Here is a 23,111-nt window from a genome sequence, read left to right on the forward strand (position 1 = left end):
CAGCTGTTGCACCTACACTACCTCAGCGTTGAGGTGCTGTCTGGGCCCTCCGCGCTGAGCCCGAGGGCGGTAGGACTGTCCTCGTGTTCGCGTTTAAACGTTGCTGTCGTAGAGCCTTAAAGCCTGACTTTCCTTTTCCTGTGACCGGGTAGAATAACAGGATACTACGTACCTACAGTCCCTTCTCCGTAGCTTTTCCAGCCTGATCTGCTTTCCTCGTACAACTGAACTACCATCGTCTTCTACTCAGCTGTGAAGGAAATCAGAGCTGGCGCTTTTGGTCCGTGGGTATAGTCTTTTCTAATGCAAAGCCAGCCAATGACTGTGGAAGGCAACTAAGTCTTGTGTCTTTCTTACAGATGAGGAATGAAAGTTTGAGTGGGATTTAGATAACCTCCGCGAAACCCGTGCATGATGGAGATAGAACTGGAACAGAATGTTTTACAAAGGGAATTTTTGTAATCAGTTTAAATAATCTATAATTTTAGTAATCAGGTTTAACAGAACTAGAAGTTGACTTGAGTCGTTCTAACAAGAGCTGGTGAGGATGGCCTTGTCCCAGCACTTCTCCCGCTGATCACAGTAACCAGCATCTCAGACAGGAGAAAAAGGGTTGCAACTTTACAAATAAACAGGCGCATATTATGTAGGCAACACGCCTTAAGTAGAAGCAGAAGGTAAAGGGATATGGAATTAAGTAGGCTTGTTGGGAGCCCATGGAATTCAGTAAAATGGAGGGATGTGATTAAAAAACTGTGTTCATTTTTATGTTACGAAACTGAATTTTCTACAGAGCACCTTTGAATTCATTAGTTTAGAACTGCTTTTAATTTGGTGTTTCCCTTGAGAGCCATTATATTTTTCTGCTGTCAGCCTGATGTTGAGGAAAAAAAGAAAACTGGCAGATGTGGCGTTTTCATCTAGTGTGCTTCATAGTTAAAAACAGCATTAACTGCTATGCACAAGCAGAGCATTACTTTTAATAATCCATCACAACTATTAAGTAGTTTAAATAAACTTAGTTTCAAAGATTGCTGCCATGTAGAGCTAACATGTTTTTTCTTGTTCATTATAATCCTTCTGTGTCACAAAAGGATGCATATGTATGGTTTGGGTTTTTTTGTAATACACCCACTTGAAAAGTATTGAAAAATCTTTAACAAAGAGAATTTAAAAAAAAATTTATATAGATGTCTGGCAAAAACAGCATTTCATATTGTTCTTACAGTATTTTATACTTCTACTCCTGATGTGACTATATATAGTTTACAGCCTCATTTACTTTAATGCGCTACCTGAATAACATAATCATAGCAATAACTATGGTATAGGGTTGTAAGGTGCATGAACCGCTAATGCTTTCTGACGATTTAAATGACTTGTTCATAAAATGTTCTTTTAATAATAGTGGTAAAGCTTTTAGCACTAGATGTCAAAAATGCGAAGAATATTAGCTTTTTCAAGTGTTATTTCTTTTCTAGCTAAAGTGTGTTTTAATAATAAATAGCACCAAAAGCCAAGGTTATACGGCTCTCGTCTGTACGGCAGGATCCAAGCAGAAGACTCTTCCCGCGTATGCAAACAGCTTGACCTCTGTCTGCACAGTTATGTAACATCCCTAATGTGTTTACTATTTCTTTGTTTAGTTTAACAAGGCGTTTCTTTTATCAAGAAAGGTCAGTATAACCTGCAGAAAAAAATAACATCACAATAGGTGCAATATTAGTCTGTCACTGCTTCATAAAGCTCTCTCTGGCAAAAAAGACTATGCCTTTGTATTGTAAATTGGGCAGACTGCTACCACCAAAGACCAGCCTTTCCAAAGGGAGGTGTGCTGGAAGTCAGTCAAAGCCCAGGCAACTGCTGGGGGGGGGGGGGGGGGGGGGGAGGAGCGATAAGAAAAGGAAAGTGTGGTTTTCTTTTCAGTTAAGCATCTTCAGGAATATATTTCTTTCTGTATCTCCAGGTTATTTGGCGTTACAGGAAACTGTGCTGCCTGCAGTAAGCTCATACCTGCTTTTGAGATGGTGATGAGAGCAAAGGACAACGTTTATCACCTGGACTGTTTTGCATGTCAACTTTGTAATCAGAGGTAAGAGAATTTCTTGGGTCTGTTCCATAAGCTAAGTGCTAATTCGGCACTGGTGGGGGCACACATTCCAGTGAAGAGGAAACATCCACCAGTAGTGGAAACCCCAGATGGAGAGCGAGACTTGGATACTTTTCCTGGGACTGATACAGAATATCTTTCATGACCTTGGCCAGAAAACTTTTTGTGCCTCAAATCCCGCATCAATAAAAAAGAATAATGTTACTTCCTCTCCTTCAAAAGGCTGTCAAGTTTAATTAATTAATATTTATAAAGGACTTTGAGATCCTTTTCTGCAGAAGAGCATAGCAGTACCATTTGTCATTATTACATTAATTTCACTTTAATTCTTCATTTTTATCACATGTATTTCTTTTAAAGTACATGTTGTTTCTTCCTGTTGCCAGAACTGTAATCATTTAAATTTAAAAGATGTTGTTCCCACCATTTTCTCTGTAGCGGCCTTGGACTTCCTATGCCATATTTTTATTTCCATATCCTAACTGTAGGTTATAAAAATCCCAAGGATCCAAACCGGACACTTTGTTCTGAAGCATCACCCATATGGTACCTTTGCAGAAGGAGTGTCAAAAATGGTAAAATTGTAACAACTGGATTTTTCAGAGGTGAATACAGCTGAACTTAGAGCAACTACATTCAAAGTGGTGGCCAAATCCTGTCAGAGATTTCACTGAGAGCTCCATTTCTGACTCCACGAGAGCTGCTAGCAGCTTTGCCAGTGACTTCTATGAGGTCTAGGAAAGGAGAGAACCAATTATGTCCACTCCTTAATGTACCTATTATTTTCAGTTATTTTTCAGTTATTACGTGATCCTATTTAGAGTTTTATAGTGTTCATATTTTTTTTCATTTTTAGGTGGGAAGAAACACAAGATGTACGATTCTCGTGAAGTTACAAAAAATTAGGAAGATAATAGTCCAACACGACAAAGTTAGAATCAGCTCTAAATAAGCTTTGCTAACTCACCTTGTCCTACAGTGTATTATTTTGTAACACTGTAGTCATTTAAAAATCAAACATCCCTAAAGAACCATAAAATGTACAGCTGCTAATAAGCGTAGCACACTACAATTACGCTCTTTAAAAAAAGCCAAATTGACCTTTTTCATCATGTTGCATGGGAAATTAAAATACCAGGCAAGTAATAACCACTGCTTAAACTATATAATAATGCAAAGTAATTATAGGTTCTAATGCTATTTAAAGTCCTATATCAATTTTGTCTTGCCACAGAACTAAGAGGCTCATATTCTGAGTGAGGAAGGCAGAGCCTCCCATAGTACCCACTTAAGTAAGACACACACATTCTGAGGTTTCATTTCTTAAACGCTTCACATCCCTAGGTTTTTTTTTTTTCAAACCACAGTTCTAGTATCATTATTAAAGCGCCTAATATATTTCTGTTGTTCGCTTCATTTATTACATGCCATAATGGGGCTGCATATCTTTAGTGTTGGTTATGCACAATTAGCACTTAGTTATTGTCTTGTCACTTCAGCCCATACAAGACAAACTTCTTTAATGTAAGAAGTCAGCTAATCTTCATCAGTCAAGCAAAGCAGACAATGTTTGTTACCCTGAGTGCAAAAGATTTTCATCATAGTTAGCACTCTTGGGTCTGAGGAAGTGAACTTTCTTTTTCTCCCCCCCCCCGCAAAAAGCAAAGCTGTTATGATTATTTTTAATAGTCCTCTTTTACCATTACAAGTGTGAACTAATGTATAATTTCACTTTGCAGCTAATATACAACATACCATGCCCGAGGGCTACTGATCCCTCTGGAAAAGTGCTGTTAGGTGCTTCTGAAATGGAGCTTTCCTGGGATATTTAATAATTCTTAGCCTTGTCATTCCTGAGCCTTCAATCTAGTCTTTTATTTGATTTTTACTTTGCATGTAGTTTGGGCAAAGGGTTGCTGAAATAGTCTTACAGGCGTCTTAGGCTGGGAACAAAAGAATTGAGTTACCTGAAATACAGTCTAGTTCATCTAGTCAAAACAGGGAGCAGTTCCAGAATTTTCAAAGAATTTCACAAATTCTCAAAAGTGGCCCTAATCCTGTTTATATTGCGGTAGCTCTCGTGGAGCCCAATAAAACAGACTGCCTGTAGGGTACCTTTCTTCCTCAATTTGGGGCTAGTGGCACTCTGAAGAATTAATTTTGTTGGTTTTTATAATAAACCCTATTTCATGGATGCTCCAATGTAGCTCTTCTGTGGTTCCTATGGCAAAGCATCCCACTGACTACATTCTTTCATTAATAAATAGCTTTAAATCTTTTGTTCTTCATTACTTGTATAACAACAAAAACCAGAAAAGCTAGACACCTGACCCATCACCAGTATTGGAGGGGTTTTATATTTGCTATGAAACCTCTTTTTCTTTTCTTATAAACTGAATAATCTTGTCAGTCACTATGACATTAATAATTTCTGTTGCCCTTCTGAGGATGCTTTTTCTTTCCTCTAGTTAAGCTAATCAAAACCAAACAGCAGATTCTGAATGAGGATAAGTTTATAAGATAGCAGTTTAGTTTTCTTTCTTTATTCCATGCTGCCCCTTTGTATGCAAAATCATGTTATTGAGGGGTTTTAGATCTGCTCTTCCTTTTCACTCCAGCCACTACCCCTAATGTGGAATTTATTTATTGAAGAGAATATCTTTATTTACAAACACATCAGCAATATCCAAAAATCACCAATGGAGGTAGCAAGGCTCACCAGTTATTGCAAGACCTGTATGTTTGACCTATTCCCCACCTTCACATTCTCTTCTGCCATTAAATTTTAAATCCTTTCGGTCATTCTTTATACCAAGAAAAGTATAACATATGTGGAGTACTACCACAAAGTATATAATGCTCTCTGTTCAGTTCCATATTTCAGATTTTCAGTTATCATCTAGCACTTAGGTTTTTTCCTAACAGAATATATGCAGTGTTAATGAGCAAGACTAAATCGTTTCTTCAGTTTGCATTACTTTGTCTTCGCCAACACTGAATTTCTTCTGATGTTCTGTGCCTGGTTGGTCCTTCCAGTCCCTTCTTTCTGCCTTCCAAGCAATAATTGCATTAACTCACATCACACCAATCCTTGGGGCAGCCTGTTCTTCAGACTTGCTATTGTATGACCCTCATATTCCTACCCTTTAAATAGTTGATCCTGGCCCAGTGAGAGAGAGGCCTGCCCATTTTTGCCTAGTGCTTTTTGTGAAAGATTCGGTGATTTTTCTGCTTTTTATCTGCAACTCACCATCCAGCTCAAGGCTCAGTCTGGATGGTGGTTAGACCCCCTTGACTTCAGGGGGCTTTTGTTCACGCCATAAACTCCATCTCCAAACTAACTCATAATGTGGCTGTCCCCTTTTATTGGGCTCCTGAAGGCTACATTTTCAGAGTGAGAAGAAAAACGCATTGTCTCACATACTGTATTCTAGGAAGGCAGACTGTAGACAGGACTGTAGACATAGACAGGACTGAAAGAGATCTCCTGAGCCACCAAGCCTAGTCCCCTGGTGTCAAATAGGCACTGTCTCGTATTTTCACTTTCATGTAGCTATTCAGCTCTAGGATCTAATTGCTCCGTCCAGCCAGTTTTTGACATATTTTCCCCATTTTTTCTTGATACTGATGCTTAATGCTGTAGGGATTTTGTGAATATTAAGCTCTGCTCCTAGCCTAAAGGTTTTAGCATCCCCTTATCTTTCATGTCTCTGTCCAGCTTACTCCTAATTTGAAGTTTTTCCATCTCCTAAATACCCGCAGAGCTTAGTGACAGTCATCTTAATGGTGTGAGTGCTCCCCTTTCTTCTCTGTAAACATATTAAACTTCTCCTCGGAAGCACTTCACCTCACATTGGCAGTAGCCTCAATATAGTTAATTTCTGCAGAAAATTTAAAGGAAAAAAACCATGGAAACTACTGGAAAACTGAACTTGTAAACAGACACTGCCTTTCACACTTTGTCAGGTTGCATGCGTGTGACTAGCAAAATGGAGTGGAAAATCTTGCGAGTGGGCTCAGCTGTATCTTTGCTTGACACTTTTGACTACAGCGATGATGTCAGTCTGCCTTCGGCTTTCCCACTTTCCGGAGTTTCCATGTCCTTCCTTTCACTCTCTGTCGGCTGCTTTAGCAGCTTGTTCCATACTTCTGTGATATTTTCTTTCTGCTGTTTGAAGTCAACTCAGGGTATGGTTTAAAACCCCCATCTGCTATCACTGAGGGGTGTTTAAATCAACTGTTCTATCCTTCTATCTGAAACAGCCTCTATTTTAATGGGAACTGGACTGAAAATGGTTACACACTCATTCAAATCACTGTCCTGATGTAGCTGTAAGCACTTACCTCCAGTATAAACTGTAAAATGCCCACACAATGCCGCCTTTGTTCTCTGTCAAGTGGGGGGAGGGAATGCAATGCCAGGGACATCCTTATTTCAAACACCAACATTAGATTTTGCAGGTCATTTTATAAATTCTGAAGACTTGAATACTGCTTATTTTTGCCGAGTGTCTCTAAATTTAGAATAAAAATTAATACATTTTCCATTCCCGCTTTTAAAAAAATAGTAAATGAAAAGTTGAGGTTAGTCGTTGTAAGCTGAACTAGGATTCCGTGTGTATATATACTACATCGTGCTGGTAAAAATGTACAAACCCAGGCACAGCTCCCACTTTCCAGCCTTTGACAAAAAATTGACATCTTGACAGAATCCTAGAATTAGTAAACCATAGATGTGGACTGATGAACTGTGATGTAAAAGAGTGGCTTCATTCTCTTAGTGATGCATATAGAGTCACATTAATTTGTGTTATACTGGAAACTCAAAAGAGCTTTAAAAAAAAGAGGAAAGGAGGAAAAGTGGAGGAAAAGCAGAGGGCAAGTTACATCACTGAGTGCACAAAGCAGAGGGGAAGGGTGTGGGTGTGGTAAGTCTGAGCTTTCTTTATCCTAGAGGAAATCAATTAAATGCTTCCAGATTTTGCCTCTTTCTACGACAACAAAGATCCGACATTACCGGAGGAGGCACTTCACACACAGCCATCTTTGTTCACAGCAATATTTCTCTCGCTTTCTTAAGAAGTCTTCGGTACCTTGACACATGTCCTGTACATCAGAAAAGATGACAGACAGCAGTGAGATCTCCTTAAATATCTGTTCTGAACAATGGAATAGCTATTTCTCAAAAATGAAGTTTTATATTTCTTGTGATTAGTCTAGGCACACCTTCCCCTTCCAAACAAGGTGATAACAGAGGTCATTTTGTAATATAAATGGCCTTCCTTTTTGCCATTGTAATATATGACAGGAGTTCTAGGATGTAGGTTAATTATAATGGTCATTCTACTAATGTCACAGTCGTGTCAAAAGTAGTATTATCAATTTATGGTGGTAAGTCCAATCTGGCATGTTAATGTAGCCTATTGTATATTTTTTCCCGTTTATCTTGCATGCCTATTAAATAAATTGGGTGAAGGTTTTAGGGAAGGCTGAAGACTACCATCTGCCTGCTAGAAGAGTAATAGTCTTGCCTCATTATATACTCCTAACCCAGTGGCATCTCAATATGCTCCTTGACTCCATTTGATACACGTGCCCAAATTGTGCCCTAATTTACATCCCATGCCAGTTCCATTAAAAAAACCCAACACTTGCTGGAGGTGGAAGGCTAGGCTTGAATTTACCCTTCCGTTTTAAAGCTGAGCCAGGTTTAAATCCTGGAGTGTGCAAACCACTTCTGAAGTTGTTGCAAAATGTAGGTAGCTCTTTGACTTCAGAAGAGGCTAAATCTGCTTTTGAGAGTCAAATAGGGTTGAGAGTGTCGATGGACAGAATTTGTCATACTTCATCCATCTACTTGCCTTGTCTCATTGTACTTGGGAACTAACACGACCCGTTTATATGTTTTTCACGTGGTATTTACCTCTTTGTCACCTAATGAGTGCATAATTCACACATTTAATACCCAGGGGCACGTGCAAGCCCCACCATCAGGCTTTGCCAATGCGTTTTGGTTGCTGAACTTGCGCAGTATGAAAACAGTTGCAGAATTTGGACTATAAGTATCGCAAGTAACAGGTTTCCCCCCAAGGCAAGAGAGGATCACCCCCAGCGTGCAAACACAGCCCCAGATGAACGCAGAGGGTGCCTTACCACGCAGACAGACCTTCACCCCACAGGTTATCACATAGCCAAGCGTGTCTAGACAGGCCACTGGCGGCCTCTCCGCAAGACAGCTGTACGCTTGGAAGGTAAATGATTTGTGGAACTGTGTATGTTTAAAGCCACTCATGCATAAAGCTGTCAAATGCCATGTAGACATAGGTAGAGCATTTCTGGCTCGACATATTAACATAGCAAAAGCAAAAGGCATTGACACTTTTTATTGGGAAAGGCATCCCGACTCCCTTGTGTAGCTGGTGTAGTTTAATTCAAACCGCAGCACTTCTCTGAGGGCTGAGAAACAAAATCCTTCAGCCAGGATTTTGATGCAAGCACAATGTTGCAAGAAGTCACATGTGAAAGTATTGCTATGCAAGTGAATTGCACTTCAGGAGCGTATTTTTCATTTACTAAATATTTTAAACAAATTAGTCTGCTAAGCTCTGTATTATGCTGGAACACAAAGGAGCGCGTAGCTGAAAAACATTCACAGTTCAGAGTTAGTGCTTTCTGCTGGGTGAGCGGAGGTGGTTGTGTCTCCCACCGGTGCCTGACCCACGGGGAGAGCTGGCCTGCTGCGCAATAACCCTCTGACATGGGGGGCACTGCTGGCCGCACGCCTCCTGCCCAGTCCCCACCAGTAATCCCTGGGCAGACTGTAACGGAGTGACTGATTTGTCACAATAAGTAACTTCCCCTGCTTTAGTCCGTATTAATCCATACGTTCATTTAAGAGGAACTAAGAAGGAATATTTTTTTAAATTTTTATTTTTTTTTTTTAATGTGACTCCTTTGGGAAAAACATTTTTACATATTAGCACTAGTTAAGACTCCTTTACCTAATCCAGTAAGATGCACAGAAGAATTTTTGTCAGCATGGCTGTCGATGGAGAAAAATACAAAAGATAGAAACTAGAGAAACCGCCAAAGAGCTTCTTTGCTTCGAGAATTCTGCATTTCAACATACCTACTCAAAATACTTTTGTGTTGTTAGTAGCCTAATATTAGGATTGGGATTGGGATGGGAAGGATAGCAGGAACCTGTAAATTCTATAAAAGAGTCTTGACCATAAATAACTTAAAGATTTTGGGATCATTCCATAATCTCTATTTTCAATCATCATCAGCAGCAGGCAGTAATCCTACAGAAAAAAAAGTCCACAAATAAACAAACCAATTTTCCTTTAAGAGCAGAGCTAATTCTTTTCAATCCACTTTTTTATTACACTATTTTCCCTCTATCTATTTAGCTAGCATAAGGATAAATTTCCAAAGCTACCCAGTTGGAAAATAAATGGGTTCACTGTTTGTCTAGCATTCCAATCTTCACAAATGTAAATCAGTCCAACTGCTACTCATTTAAACCTCCAACTTCACAAAACATTAAAGGACTGCTTTCAATACACAATTTAATCTGTGACAATTCACCAAGATTTCTGCTTGAACATCATTAGAAATTGACTATCAGATAAAGAGAGACCACTATCAGAGGTCAGGCGGGTCAACCTGTGTCATTTACGTAGTTTTACTGGGTCAACTACAGCAGGCACCACTATTTGAAGGTTAAATTGTTACAATTAAATACATATACAGCCATTCCCATAGCTACTCTGTTGTTAAATCTACCGTAAACAACACAAGCATTTATATGTGACCCTAATTGTGTCCAAGATGTCACCATTTGGAAATTATACAAAAAAGGACATTATAATCCGTTACACATTAAACAATACTTTACGTAGTGAGATCCATAATTAGCTGGTAGAAACTGGTTTCATTTATTCACATCAGTGTTAAGGAGTTCATTTAGGTTACTTTCTTTCATTTTAATTGGAATAATGTGAGCAGTGCCTCCCAATATATTTTATAGCTGGAGAGTTCACTATAAACAAAGGCACGTAACCCTGCCAAGGCAGTCACTAGGGAAACTCTTTTTCTATGCATTGGCCCTATTCACTGGCTCCCAAAGTATCTTCAAGAAGATTGGCTTTGTCGGGGGGGAAGGGTTGAGGGGGGTGTCAGTGAAGAGCCTTCTTATATTCAAGCATACTGCTTAGCTGGGAAATCCTACTTTACTCGAAGTTTGAAGCCAGCCAACCGGGAGCATTAATGTTACGTGATTTTTCTACTCATCAGAGAAAAGCAAATGAAATATCTCAGTAGCGTTTTGTAGCAATCAGATCATTCTGATGCACATAATAGCATAACAAGGTAGGTATGCCGATACCACAAGAGAGAGAGCAGTTAGCTAACTACATTCATAATCAACTCCTACAGGAAAAAAGAAAAAGGTTTCTCTGCATACCTGCCTGTGTATCTCTAGTTTGCACCACAATATATTAACGTTGTGTGTATGCTAGAAACAGTTCTCAAAACCACCGATTTAAATCAATTCTAGTAAAATATCCAAATGGAATATAAAAAGAAACTTACCGGTATGCCTGCACAAGACAAATGTAACGTATATCTCAGATGAGCTTCCTACTGCATACCATCACTTTGTTTTTCTTCTGATTTGTGTGAAAGCAGGACATTTACTTTTCACTCAGCTCAGTAGCCTGGGATATTTATTCTGTTTTATCTGTGTGTTAGTGGCCTGATCCAAGACTCCCACAGTCTTTGGTGAGCTTTGAATGAAGTCTTTGGCTGGGGAAGCAAAAGCGCTTCAGTGCACTAGACTTTGTTGAAAGCGCAGGATTAATTCTGATAGCAGAGGAGTTCCTCTGCTGTGCTTTCACATACTGCGACAGACAGCAGAGGTATGAGCCGGGCGGTCAGTACAACAAAATTGTGAACACTTGTTGTGCAATCCTTATGTGTGAGATCATATCACATCATTCATCCTGAAACTACCTTTTTTTCCCTTTCTTATTGTAATTTCAGATTTTGCGTTGGAGACAAATTTTTCCTGAAGAACAACATGATTCTGTGCCAGACAGACTATGAGGAGGGTTTAATGAAAGAAGGTTATGCACCCCAAGTTCGCTGATCTGATGCCACATCATTAAGAATACAAAGCACTATGTTCTTTTATCTTTTTTGCTCAACATGTATATAAGAAATGACACAGGAACCTACTGAATAGCATAGATATAGGGAGACAGAATGGTTGCGTGAAATAAAAGGCGGACTGCATCTGTATGTAGTGAAAATTCCTCCAGTTCAGAGTTGAATGTTAATTAAAAAGGTACTGTACATACAGCTGGATTCTTTTTGCTTGCTCTTGGGGTTTTTGGTTTGTTTGGTTTTTTTGTTTCTTTTTGTGTCATTTGGCATGAGATGTTTATTTTGGACTATTGTATATAATGTATTGTAATATTTGAAGCACAAATGTAATACAGTTTTATTGTGTTACCATTTGTGTTCCTGTTTGCTTCTTTGTATTGTTGCATTTAGTACAATCAGTGTCTAAACTTACTGTATATTTATGCTTTCTGTATCTACCAGCTATTTTAAATGAGCTGTATCTTTCTAGTAAAAAGCATTAAAGAGCAAATCCCAACCATTATGCTACACTTAGAGCTTAAGAATACTGTTTACATTAAAACTATTTAGAAAACTAATAACTCTAGCAGCACCTGCTGCTAATGAAGCTATGGTTAAGGGTCTATCAGCACCTCTGTTATAAGCCTCTATTTTTCAGGGGTTAAGCATCTGCTGTTTAATTGCATAGATTTTCCTCAAAGAGCACTTTTATTTTACTACAAAATTTTGAAAAACAAATCTGACCGGTTTGGGATATATTATAAAAGGTGCAAAAGTTAATGATTTTGGGTGCTGCTTTTGTGCCCCTTAGGCATTCAAAATGCCTGGATTTGATTTTTAATTTTGCTGGAAATTAAGCCCTAATGCAAACCAGTGCCTCTGGGTATCTTATTTTATATATATATATATAAAAATATATATGTTATTTTTCTGAAATGATTTAATTTGGGAGGGAGGAAAGGGAGAAGGCTTCTGTTTATACACATTTTAAAAATTTCTTAAAATTTGAGGGGTCTCTCCCCTCCCCCCCCTTTTCTTTCTTTTTTAATCAGGGCTTAACCCTAAACTTTTCTGGGGCTGTGTCCTCAACAAACCCTGGAAAAAGTGAAAGTAGAAGGCACTGTAAACAGCCCCCTCTGAGGGTCTATTTACATTAAGGAAATGACCCTGAGCTGACACTAGGAGAGTGACTGGTTACTAATTACCCGCCTCAGTGAATGCTGAAGGTAATTTAAATGCTGATGTGGATGGGACAAAACTTTGAAATACCAATACAGAAAGTGAGAGCTACAACACTCCACACTGCACAGGTACTTTGCTGTCCATGCCAACATCCTACAGGTTTGTCCCATCAACGCTGGCAGTTAAAATCCTTTTGACAGAGGTGGAGTCACTGCTGACAGCTACTGTTGGCAATCAGTCCATTTTCTAGGAGAGGTGGACCTCTGTTTTTAAAGCCATGAAACTATTGCATCAGCAGGACGTCCCTAAGTGCTCATGCCCCTGATAGAGCTTACAGGTGTTTGGCAAAGGAAAGCAGGATAAATGTTTTAAGAGTTTTTAAATGCATATTTAATTCTTTTCTCTTTGCTACTGTAATCTAGCTCACCATGAGAACGGCCCTCATTTAAAAAAATTAAGGAAAAAAAAAAAAAGAAAGAAAAGAAACCCACTATAGCCTATGTTGCTATGAAGCTGAGTTCTTGTTTTTATTTAGACTGAAAACCCTCACCTCTGCTCGAGTTGAGTGCTGTCCTTCCCTGCTCTTCCTGTCCTGTTACGCAGTTTCAACATGTTTTTTCCTGGGGATGGCGAAAGAAGCGCTGTAATGCAGTGGGGTAATTCCTCTGGTGTTTGGAGTACGCTGCACAGTGGGTTGACTTAGAATTAGCTATTTAGTTCTAATGACTGTTGTTACAGTGTGGGGTTTTTTTCTGGCTGTGAACGCTTTTGAAAGTAAGCATGGCTCACAAAACTTGACTTGTACTCATGCAGGACCAGTAAGAAATGCAACGACTCCTCAGGCAGTTCTTGCTAATTAGAAGAAATAGCTCCACATAGTTTTTCAGTTGAAGTTTAGCCCTATTTTGTGGACCATCTTCCTTCCTAAACATGAGCGCAAGTCTCTCTTCCACTGCCTTCCACAGTTCCTTAATGTCTTTGGGATAACAAAGCAGTTGATGTCAGAGGTACTGTTAGGCTCTTCCAGATCTACTTCAAGTGCAATAAACAAGTTCTCCTTTCCATGAAGGTGAGGATGGCCAGAAAGGGAAGAATCATATTATCTTATTTTGATTCCTATTGCAATTTTCTCTTCTAGCCTCTGATGTGTCTTTCAGTTAGAAGCCAGAAAGAGCTCTCTTCTGCTTTCCACTAGTAGACTACAGACTGGATAGAAATCCCTGGTTCAGAAATAGGGGTGGAGAACAGGAAAGAAGGGACCTTGGTTCTGTCTTTGACTTGCTGTAAGCTTGGGCGAGTCACTCGGTCACCTTCTCCGTGCCTCAGTTGCCCCTGTCTGCCGCATGGGGCTAATGCAAACGCTGCTTTTGTAAAGCATTTTTGGCTCTTCAGAAAACCAAGAGCTATGCATGCAAATGTTACTAGTAGTGTCAGGACTTTCTGGGAGAAGCAGGGCATTCCTGTGTGCAGCAGATAGCCACAGATCTGAGGTGGGAGTGCACCAAAACCAACTAAGCCTGTGGAAGGCTTTTTTGGGGATGAAGGCAACTACACACTAATAGTGCTGTAAATGCTAAAGCACTCTCTCGTTGCCACAAAGTGCCACTGCTCGGCTCTCTATGGGGTAAATGAAGAGAGTGGAATGGGAGAATAGTGGCTTATTGTTACATGCCATGTAATTCATGGGCACATGTGTGTTCTGCGTCATAAGTTCAAAATAGGGAAGAGGAGGGTGGTCCTGCTATGGAGAAGAAAATAGTCTCACCATTCTAACAACCTTAACTGATGTAAGGATAAAGCAATGTTGATACGCTTGTTTGAAGTGCTGCAACGGTATGGCATTACTTTGAACACTTTCAGCTCATATATCTTATTCACATACATATCTAAATTTTGTTGTAGAGGATACAGTATAAACTTAGATTTGACATAGGTCAAAGATTGATTACACTTTTTCCTGTATTTCAAACTTCCATCTTGCCTGGCTGTTAAAATAATAACTGGGAGTTGAAATATTTAATGGAAACATTTACAACTCCAATAAAGTATAATATCATAAGACAATATTGAAGAGAGATTATCTGCCAGGCCGCTTTATTGATCTTCTTGACAGAGGCCTAGACCATTCCTTTGGGTTGCTTTTAGTTATATCTACCTTGCGTTTCCTTCTCCATCACTGTCTGTGTCAACATGCTCTGTCTGCACACAGCAAAACATTCTGCTAGTGACCATTGCTCAGTGTATGCTCATTTGCCAGGCAGGAATGTTTCCACTTGTATCTCCTATCTTTAGGGTACTTTATCTCTATCTGTACAAATCTCTTGAGTTTAGCCAGACAAAAATAATGATAACAATAATTTTAAAATCTATTATTCTTGGGTTGCTGGTTTTTAAGCCACATGGAAAAGTACAAATTATCAAACCTTGATTTTCAACTGTAGAAAGCTCCTCTGCCAACCATAACCTGCTGTGTCTGTTATCTGCCGTGACTGGTGATGAATCAAGACAGCCTGGATTCTGCAGTAGCAGCGACCAGGCCTAAAAGTTGATCTATTTCATAATTGTATTTTTATTTTGCTTAACGTGTTTTCTGGGTTGTTTTTTTAAGCACACTTTCTTGCCTTTTCCTACCCTCCCCAAATGCTCAAATTTATGTTCATGTAATGTAAATAAAGAAAAATCGTCCAGCAACCCCTCAAATGTTCCTAATTGCCTACGTATAAAGTGACTTGAAGAAAATAGGTTGAAAAGTGGTCAGTGAGAAGGGAGACTGGGGGGAAAAGAAACAAACAAGCAGGGACGGTGGCAAGGTTTCGCCTGTACAGACAAAGTACTTTAAAGGCTTTTTTCAACGTAATATACAGCAGCTTCTTATAATTTTCTCAGCAGTAGGTAGTTTACAGTCATCTGTACCTAGAACAAATCTTGTCATATATGAAGGTCTGTAGTGATTGCTGGGTATAATTTTATACATTTAGCTGATTCTTCTGAAAGCTTCCACTGTGCTGCTGTTGTCAGACTAAATTATCAATTTAGCCATTTGTTGTTTAATGAATAAAAAACTCCTATGGCATTGGAGATGTTGTGGTTTCAATAAAGCAAAAGCTTTAACAACTCAAACTACAGAAAGCAAAGTGTGTACTGTATATAAGAACAGTGTTTTTATTCTTTTAAATACCACTTTAGATAAAAAAAAAAGCCAATTACATATTCACTTAATACATTTCTCCTACTTCAGTCCAATGATGCAGACCAAACCTGTTTACTGTTCAGTACCTTGCAAAAGGAAACCAAAATACAATATGTGCAAGGTAATAGGCCATTAGCACAAACATGCTCCCAGTAAAAACCTTTTGTGTAGGCACCCTTTCTAGAAGCTGCCAATTGTGGGTGATAGAAGTATTATAAAGGAAGTGATTTTAATACTATTTAAGGCATTAAAAGCTGAAGAGTATCTGTTTAAAGCCTTAAAGTAAGGGTTGCATGGATCTAATACCTTTTAAAATGCCCTTCCGCTGATTTATATTCATCCTGAACCTGCTAATAATGAGTATACATAAGCAAATACCATCTTCCACCTATTCAGCATGTCATTGGTATGAAAGCCCCAGAAAATATCTCACGTAATCAGTGTGTTCAGAGAGTTATCTAGCACAAATTACTCATTAACTCAATAGCACATAATAAAAAAGAACATCAATTAATTAATGAGTCACCCTCAGATCACTTTGATTACAACACAGCTCTGTTGAAACAGCAGCTATAAATGGAGCTGCCTCTCTTTATTCATTGTTTGCAATTGGCCCATTATTTTGCAGAGACCAGTGTCATATTTAACACATGCCTGCAGGTAATTGTGTGATTAGTTTCATAAATGAAGATGCAGAGGGAGAACGCGGAGCGGCTCGCTCTGCAGTCGAGCCTGAGGATGCAGGACTCCACCGTCCCTCCCGCAGCCCGCCGTGCCGGCAGAGCTCCGCGACCCCGCGAGGCCAGCCGGCCTCCGGACCGCGCCGTCGGAGGGATGGGCCAACGCGCCGAGCGGGTCCTGCTGGCCCCTGCTTTAATCTGAAGGTCTCGAAGCCCCGGGCAAGCCCCTTTGGCTTAGACCTCCCGACAGGCCACCTCGCTGGTATTTCACGGAGGAGAAGGTGAAGCGGGCTGCCCAAGACCACGCAGCAAGCCTGCGTTCCTCGAACCCCACCATTAGCACGAGTCGTACGCCCTCACGCCACAGCGCCCCGTCCCGCGCCTTGCCAAGGCAGGCTCCAGCGCGGCACGTGGAGCAACGCCCACCACGTGCAAACTCCTCCTCGACGCTCGGGGATGGACCGGGGAGCAGGGAGAGGCTGAAACAGCCAGAGCGTCGTTGGGGTGAACTCCTTTTGGTAAATATGAGCTGGGGAGGCGAGTGAGGAGGGCTGTTTGGTGTTTGGTGTTTGGGGGGGGGTAAGTTTCTTAGAGGAAAGATGAATAAAAGAACACAAAGTCACCACCTAAAGTTCCTAAAGTATCTTGGTTAAATGCCATTCCAATAAGCTTATAGTGTAATTATAACAGTTCCCTTAGGTAAGTAAGAAACATCTGTTAGTAACACATAGCAGGTGTTAGCAATTACACATACTGATTTTTTTAAAGTGTTTTTAATTAAAAAGAATTCTGTTTTCTGAAAAGGAAAGCACGGTAAGTCCAAACAAGCTTTTGTTTGTGTGGCTCTAGATCATGTAATATGCAAAACGATAAAGGTAAAATCAACTTAAATTAGCAAGGGTTTGCACATTTGACTCCAGATTATTGCAATCAAAACCAAATTGGGATTCACTGCATTATTGTAAAGCACGTAACATTAGTATTCTAAGCAAGGTCTCATCTAATGTATGAAATCCATACCCTTCATGTAATCACTGAATACATCTAAGCAGAGCATCTGAACCTAGGAAGATTGCTATAGTTAAGCAAAATATGATAGGTACTGTGAGAAAGGAGCAAATTGCAAGGAATTCTTTAGAACGCTTTCTTCACATTCCCTTTGTTCCACTACTGGAAACAGTTTCTCGATTATGTTAGAGCAAAATCAAACTATGTTGTCAAATTACTTTGAAAAACTAGCCAAGAGCAATTTACATTTAGCAACGTGATATGCTGTGCCATTGAGAAATAACAACAGCGAGCCACATTGGAAGGCCAACTATTTAGAGGTGTTTTTAATCCAAATTAGAAGATAACGAGATGACAAATTTGTTTCCCTGTCCTGATGCTATCTTTCCATAGATGCCAAGATGAGGCTATAAGGCATATCAGGATTTAAATCTCACCATAGACTTTGACTTTCCTTTTACATAAAATACATAAGCAAACTGGTTGGCAGGGAAAAGAGCAAGAAGCACCAACGTTAGTACAACCCATGAATTTGTCTTTGTATTCAGCTGGGATCTAGGTTGTGCTTGTTTGTCATATACAAGTCTACGGTTCCTTTCACAAAAGTGTCTCTAAATGCCAATGCAGAAAAGTAGTCTTTCTACCTGAAGTCTACAGCAATATAAGTGAGACTATTTTTCTTTATGTTCTTTCCAGCAGTGTGGTTTTTATGAGGAAGCACATATATAAAATAATTGGTATGAAAAACCCTATCAGTAGACTGTTACACCAGATTTTTAATATTTTTCTGCTTTCAGGAAACTTGGGTTTTATCCTATGTTATCCATAAGTATTTCTAAGCATCTTTATCTCTTATTCAAAATATATAACATTTGTTTAAGCCTTTCTTTATACCAAGGCCATTAAAACTTATAGAAGTTGCATCCAACCAATGCACTTCTAGTATCATAACCAGCTTTCTGGGTGAACAGAATAAGAAAAAAAAAACATATAGACCTTTTAACTCTTACAGTTACATTAGCAAGAACTTTTAGGTACTTACTACATAGCCTTATTCGCCATTCATGATTGCAATATAATAGCCAGGTATCCAAACCAGATGCCGCACAGTTAACCAAACATATGAGCTGTGAACAATAATCATGTAGCAATAGTTATAAAAGTATTTTGATGTTTTTTTGTTGATGTTGAAGCAGAGCGTTTCAGTACTCATTGTACGAAATGCCTTTCTGGAGTACAGTAGCCTTGTGACAATGAGTGCATATTAATTAAAAAAAAAAGATAAAGCAAGATAAATGCCTAACAAATGTCTTTAATTTAGAATGACAGCCTCACATTTGTTCCCACAGTCTCTCAATCATCATGTAAGTGATAAAATATCACTGCTAAGACTGTGGCAGTAAGAAAAAAATTCTGCTTTGGCCTCTCATCCCAGTTTATTTTGGGAGCATTATAATAGACCTTTTCACTCGCTTCCCCTCAAAGTCCTCTTAAAAAAAGACAACCACCTTTGCTGTGTTCTGTCTGGCCAGCTGGAAGATCTACCTGGAGGTAAGTTTCCCAAGCTATGAAGCTCAGGTGGAGACGGGCATGTAAGCTTGTGAAATGAGCAGGATACAAGAACAAATCTCTGTTCAAAGTCAAGCCTAGTACCATCTACTTACTAAGGGCACAAGTTGACCCCGGAGCCAAGCACTTGAAGGTCAGACCTTGTGGTATCAGCAGCGCACACCTGGATCCCCAGCGTGGACTTTGCTCTCTATATCTTTCTGTCCATTTAGAAAATAGTGTTCAGGACCTTGCTACATCTTGGAAGTGTTATGAAGATAAACACATTGGTGATTTTGAGATGCTAAAATAATAGCGATAGAGCGGGCCACAAGTTAACTAAGCAGGACAGACACTGAAAACTTTCCACAGAGAGAATAGCAGGACTGTGCCAAGGCAGTGGAGTCCAAGTGATAAAAGAGACCTCCTGCATACTGCCTACGCTTAGGCCTCCTGGCACGTAGTCTCCCATCTATCCAAACTCCTTCTAACTTACAAGTTACTTATTTTAGTAGTACGATGTCATAGTGTCACAAGCTATTGACATTTTCATCAACCTGAAAATCCCTTTAAACAATCTGCGAATTTCTGATTAACATCACACACATCCATACACCTTTTCTTCTTTAATTGGGGGTACCTGATCTTGGAGTCTGAAAGTCATCTGGAAGCAGCTTCATGTAATTGAAGTCATACTATATAGGATCATGTTGCTGGCATTTACTGGGAAAGTGAAGCAACACGGAACTATCATAAAATTTCAGGGTTGCAGTCACCCTTGTCTCACCATGTAGTATTGTAACAGGAAGTATATAGAGAGGTTGGATTTTTAAGGACAGGCTGGGTATCAAATTGTTCCAAAGTTTTTATTGTGCTAATGAACTGTAACAGCTCTAATCTATTTTTAGATGGTGGCATTTCAAGTCTCTCTGCTCTTCAGTTCAAAATCCATAATGTGGAGATAATACACTACTTTTCTACCTCACAGCATCCATGAGGGTAGTAATTGTGGGATTTTGCAACAGCGCCAGCTAAGCATAGAAAACACCTAAGCAGGAGAACAGCAATATATAAAAATTCTAGCTTAGGAATTGTCTAAAACCACTAATTGCTGGATACTAGAGAAGTACTGGGAAAAGGATTGCTCTGTCTTTACTTTTTCTTATCACAGTTCCAAACCACCTTTTAATAGTCCCTGTCAAAGACAGACACTTGGCTAGATGAGAACTTTGGTCTGACCCAGAATAGCCATCTTATATTATATTCTTCCCTGAGGTACTACAAGGACTAATATGGTACAAAGGAATGAGAGGCAAGGAAAACAATTACAATCTACGCAATTTATTTTCACATTCACGATTATTCTTCTACAAAGTGTATGCCAATTACCCCTGCCTGCTTCTCAAGCCATTATTAATTGGTTGATTACACAAAGCAGTAGTAGATGAGATGTGATCTGAAAGATCTGAAAGAGAGAGTGAATAAGATCCTTGAGGCTAAATTCACAGAAGAAAATGTTGCAGCTGTAATTTAAAAAGATGGTACCTTCAGACCTGCTACGGCTGTGTTTCCTTATGGTCCCTAGCAAAAACAAAATCAGGCAAAATTGAGCCCGTACCACATCCTCCCTGGGTCCTCTGGGTCTGACCTACTATGGACAAAGAGCACTGGGAACAAACACATTTTGGCTCTGTTCGAGTACATAAGAGTAGCCAGTATAGCAAATCTTTCTCTTTCACCTGCTCTCACACACAGCTCTACCTTCCCCAAAGTGACAATTTAGTTCTGTTAAAACAGTATCGCCCACTATGTAGCATCGCCCATAGAAGCAACTTCTTCTGGTATCTCTCTGAAAAAACTAAAGCCTGTTTAAATTCAATTTTTCTTCCCATATCCACACCTCATTCTCACCCCAGCCCCAAGCTGGAAAATCTGAACTTTGACATTTGCTCTTTCTTTTGTTATTGTTCACAATTGGTTAACCAATCCAGATAGACCAAAAATCAGTTACAGAGACTTGATTTGGACACATCTCTGATCATACACAAGGCCCATATAAATCAGATTCATGCTCACTAAAATCAAAAGAAGTGCTGCCGCTGACAGCAGCAGAGATAGGATTTTACCTCTGGGAAGAATAACGGATAGCAGGAGGCAGTCCTCTGCCATTCTACATCAATTGCTTGCCACAGCCCTGGCTAATCTTTTTAGCAAGTCAAAGCATACAGCATGTTACAGAAGGTGTCTGAATAACTTGATTGGAAGCCAGCTCAAGCCATGGCAAACTGACATTCATTCAACACCTTAGCCAAAATTTGAATGTAGATTTTTAGAGTTGAAAACTTACTCTGATAAGTTATCACGCCCCCCGATCTCTCTTAAAGATGCTGAAAAACGGTCTTCCTTGAGGCTTCTCTCCTGTATGCACATCTCTCTCTCTCCAATTAGACATCAGTCCATTAGGTATTACTAATCCACACACATCTGCGAATGGCAAAATAACCTATTTCTACAAGCAGCAAAGCAATCCAGCAAGAACTCACATACAAAAATTGAGCACAATCAGTTTAACACAAAAATAGGAAAACTGACTTTTAGTAGTCTTAGAGTATGTAAGATGCTCTAAGCAAACGAGTCAGTGAAAATAAGGACTTTCAAAACTAACCTCTGACAGACTTTGCTGTAGCAGTTAAAGGTGTTTTCCCGTCCCTAGCAACCTCCTCTGCCTTTACCCCACAGTCGTAGTTCTACCCCCAGGACAGCACGGACAGCCCATTAGCTGAAGCCGGCGGTGAAGGTGGGTTGCCAGTAAGGCACCGCAGCATGGATGGGGCTACGGAGGTGCAGGCACATACCTGTCCACTGCTGTGATATTCGGCCTCTGTGGTAACAGAAGGCAAAGACAAGGGGCAGGCTGCTGGGGAGAAAGGGGTAAAATGCAGTACTACGTGCAGTCTTGCTCATCTGTCAGAGCCCGCTTATATGCCTCATGGGTTCTCGAATGGGGTTTTGACCCTTCCAACCCACACAGGCACGCCATCGTCTCACAATTTCATTCACAAGAATTGAAAATGCTGGGAGACAGGTATTTGCTACTGGTGCAAACTCAGACTTGTAATTGTTCCATTTTTGACCTCTGGATATTCATTTGGACACTTTCTCCTGAAAACGCAGGTTTGCACCTCTGCTTCCTTCTACCCTTTATCACCCTTCCTGATGTCTCTTCCGAGCAAGCCCACAATTCTGCCAGCATGCAGTTAAAATGCTTAGGCAATGCCAGCGGCTGTTTAAAATGTAAAGGGACAGAAATGATTAGCGCTATCAAACTTTTTATTTGAATGGAAGTTAGACAAGCCCCGGGCATATTTGCACCTGCAATTGCTCGCTCCTTCCACTGTTGTGCCCCATAGATCTGCTTGTTTCAATTGACCCTAAGGCAGTAGCCCTCAGAATGTATCCACATCGTTCTCTGCTTTCTGCTGACACGTTTTCAAATCACAGATTTAACGGTCATAATTCTCACATTTAAAAACTCAGACTGTGCAGTCCAGTCCTGTATTTGTTTCCAGACAGAAAAACAAAGTCTCGTATCGTCCGAATTACCTAAGCTGTGGCTAAATTAGCTAAAGGATTGTGTGGGGTCATTTGTTTCTTTCCCCAGACTTTAATGTTTCTACTATTTACTTGTAGCAATAGGATTTACCTATGCAGAGGACCCACACAAACCTGGGTTTTTGCGTTATTCAGTCACCAGTAAAAAAGTTCTGGGTGCGAAGGGTTAACAGAAGAAAGAATAGGGAGGAAAGGCGAGGGAGGAAACATCATCATCAAGGAGGTGAAATGGTTTCCCCCAAATCACAGAAGTCAATACCCGTGAAAACCTAACTCGTGGGAATCCCTTATCACAGGCTGTGGTAAAGGTCCTGCTTCTCCCAGGGTCAGATTGTACAGACTTGTCCTCAAACGTACAGGATTATCCCACAATCTATCATTAAAGAAATAAATTCCCCGACAGTGGGATCATATACAATAATTATTTGCAGACCAAATCTTTAGTCCAGTATTGAAATCAGTTCTACTCCATCAAAAATAAGAGTCGTGAAAATTCCTGACTGATTGTTTTATGCCTGCCTCGAAGGAGTCTGCTGTACAGACATTTCAACCTTGAAATCCCCTTTCCACTCCTTTTTTTTTTCTGGCTTTGCTTCACTACCACATACGCAACCTCACCTCTTGGTCAGAACTG

The 23,111-nt window shown here is 39.9% G+C and overlaps 1 protein-coding gene across 5 annotated transcripts in view; it reads left to right on the forward strand.

The window, feature by feature from the left end:
- Nucleotides 1–11,872, forward strand: part of LMO3 (LIM domain only 3) — a 58,370-nt gene extending 46,498 nt beyond the window's left edge. For all 5 annotated transcript variants that reach the window (XM_049822113.1, XM_049822110.1, XM_049822111.1 and 2 more), the window contains 2 exons: nucleotides 1,967–2,092; nucleotides 11,156–11,872. In XM_049822113.1, the coding sequence (XP_049678070.1) occupies nucleotides 1,967–2,092; nucleotides 11,156–11,261 (232 nt within the window). In that variant the 3' untranslated portion in view covers nucleotides 11,262–11,872. The remainder of the gene's footprint in view (nucleotides 1–1,966; nucleotides 2,093–11,155) is intronic.
- The last annotated feature ends 11,239 nt before the right edge of the window (nucleotides 11,873–23,111 follow it).

Source organism: Accipiter gentilis, chromosome 18 (genome assembly GCF_929443795.1).
Source record: "Accipiter gentilis chromosome 18, bAccGen1.1, whole genome shotgun sequence".
In the NCBI taxonomy this organism is placed as follows: domain Eukaryota; kingdom Metazoa; phylum Chordata; class Aves; order Accipitriformes; family Accipitridae; genus Astur; species Astur gentilis.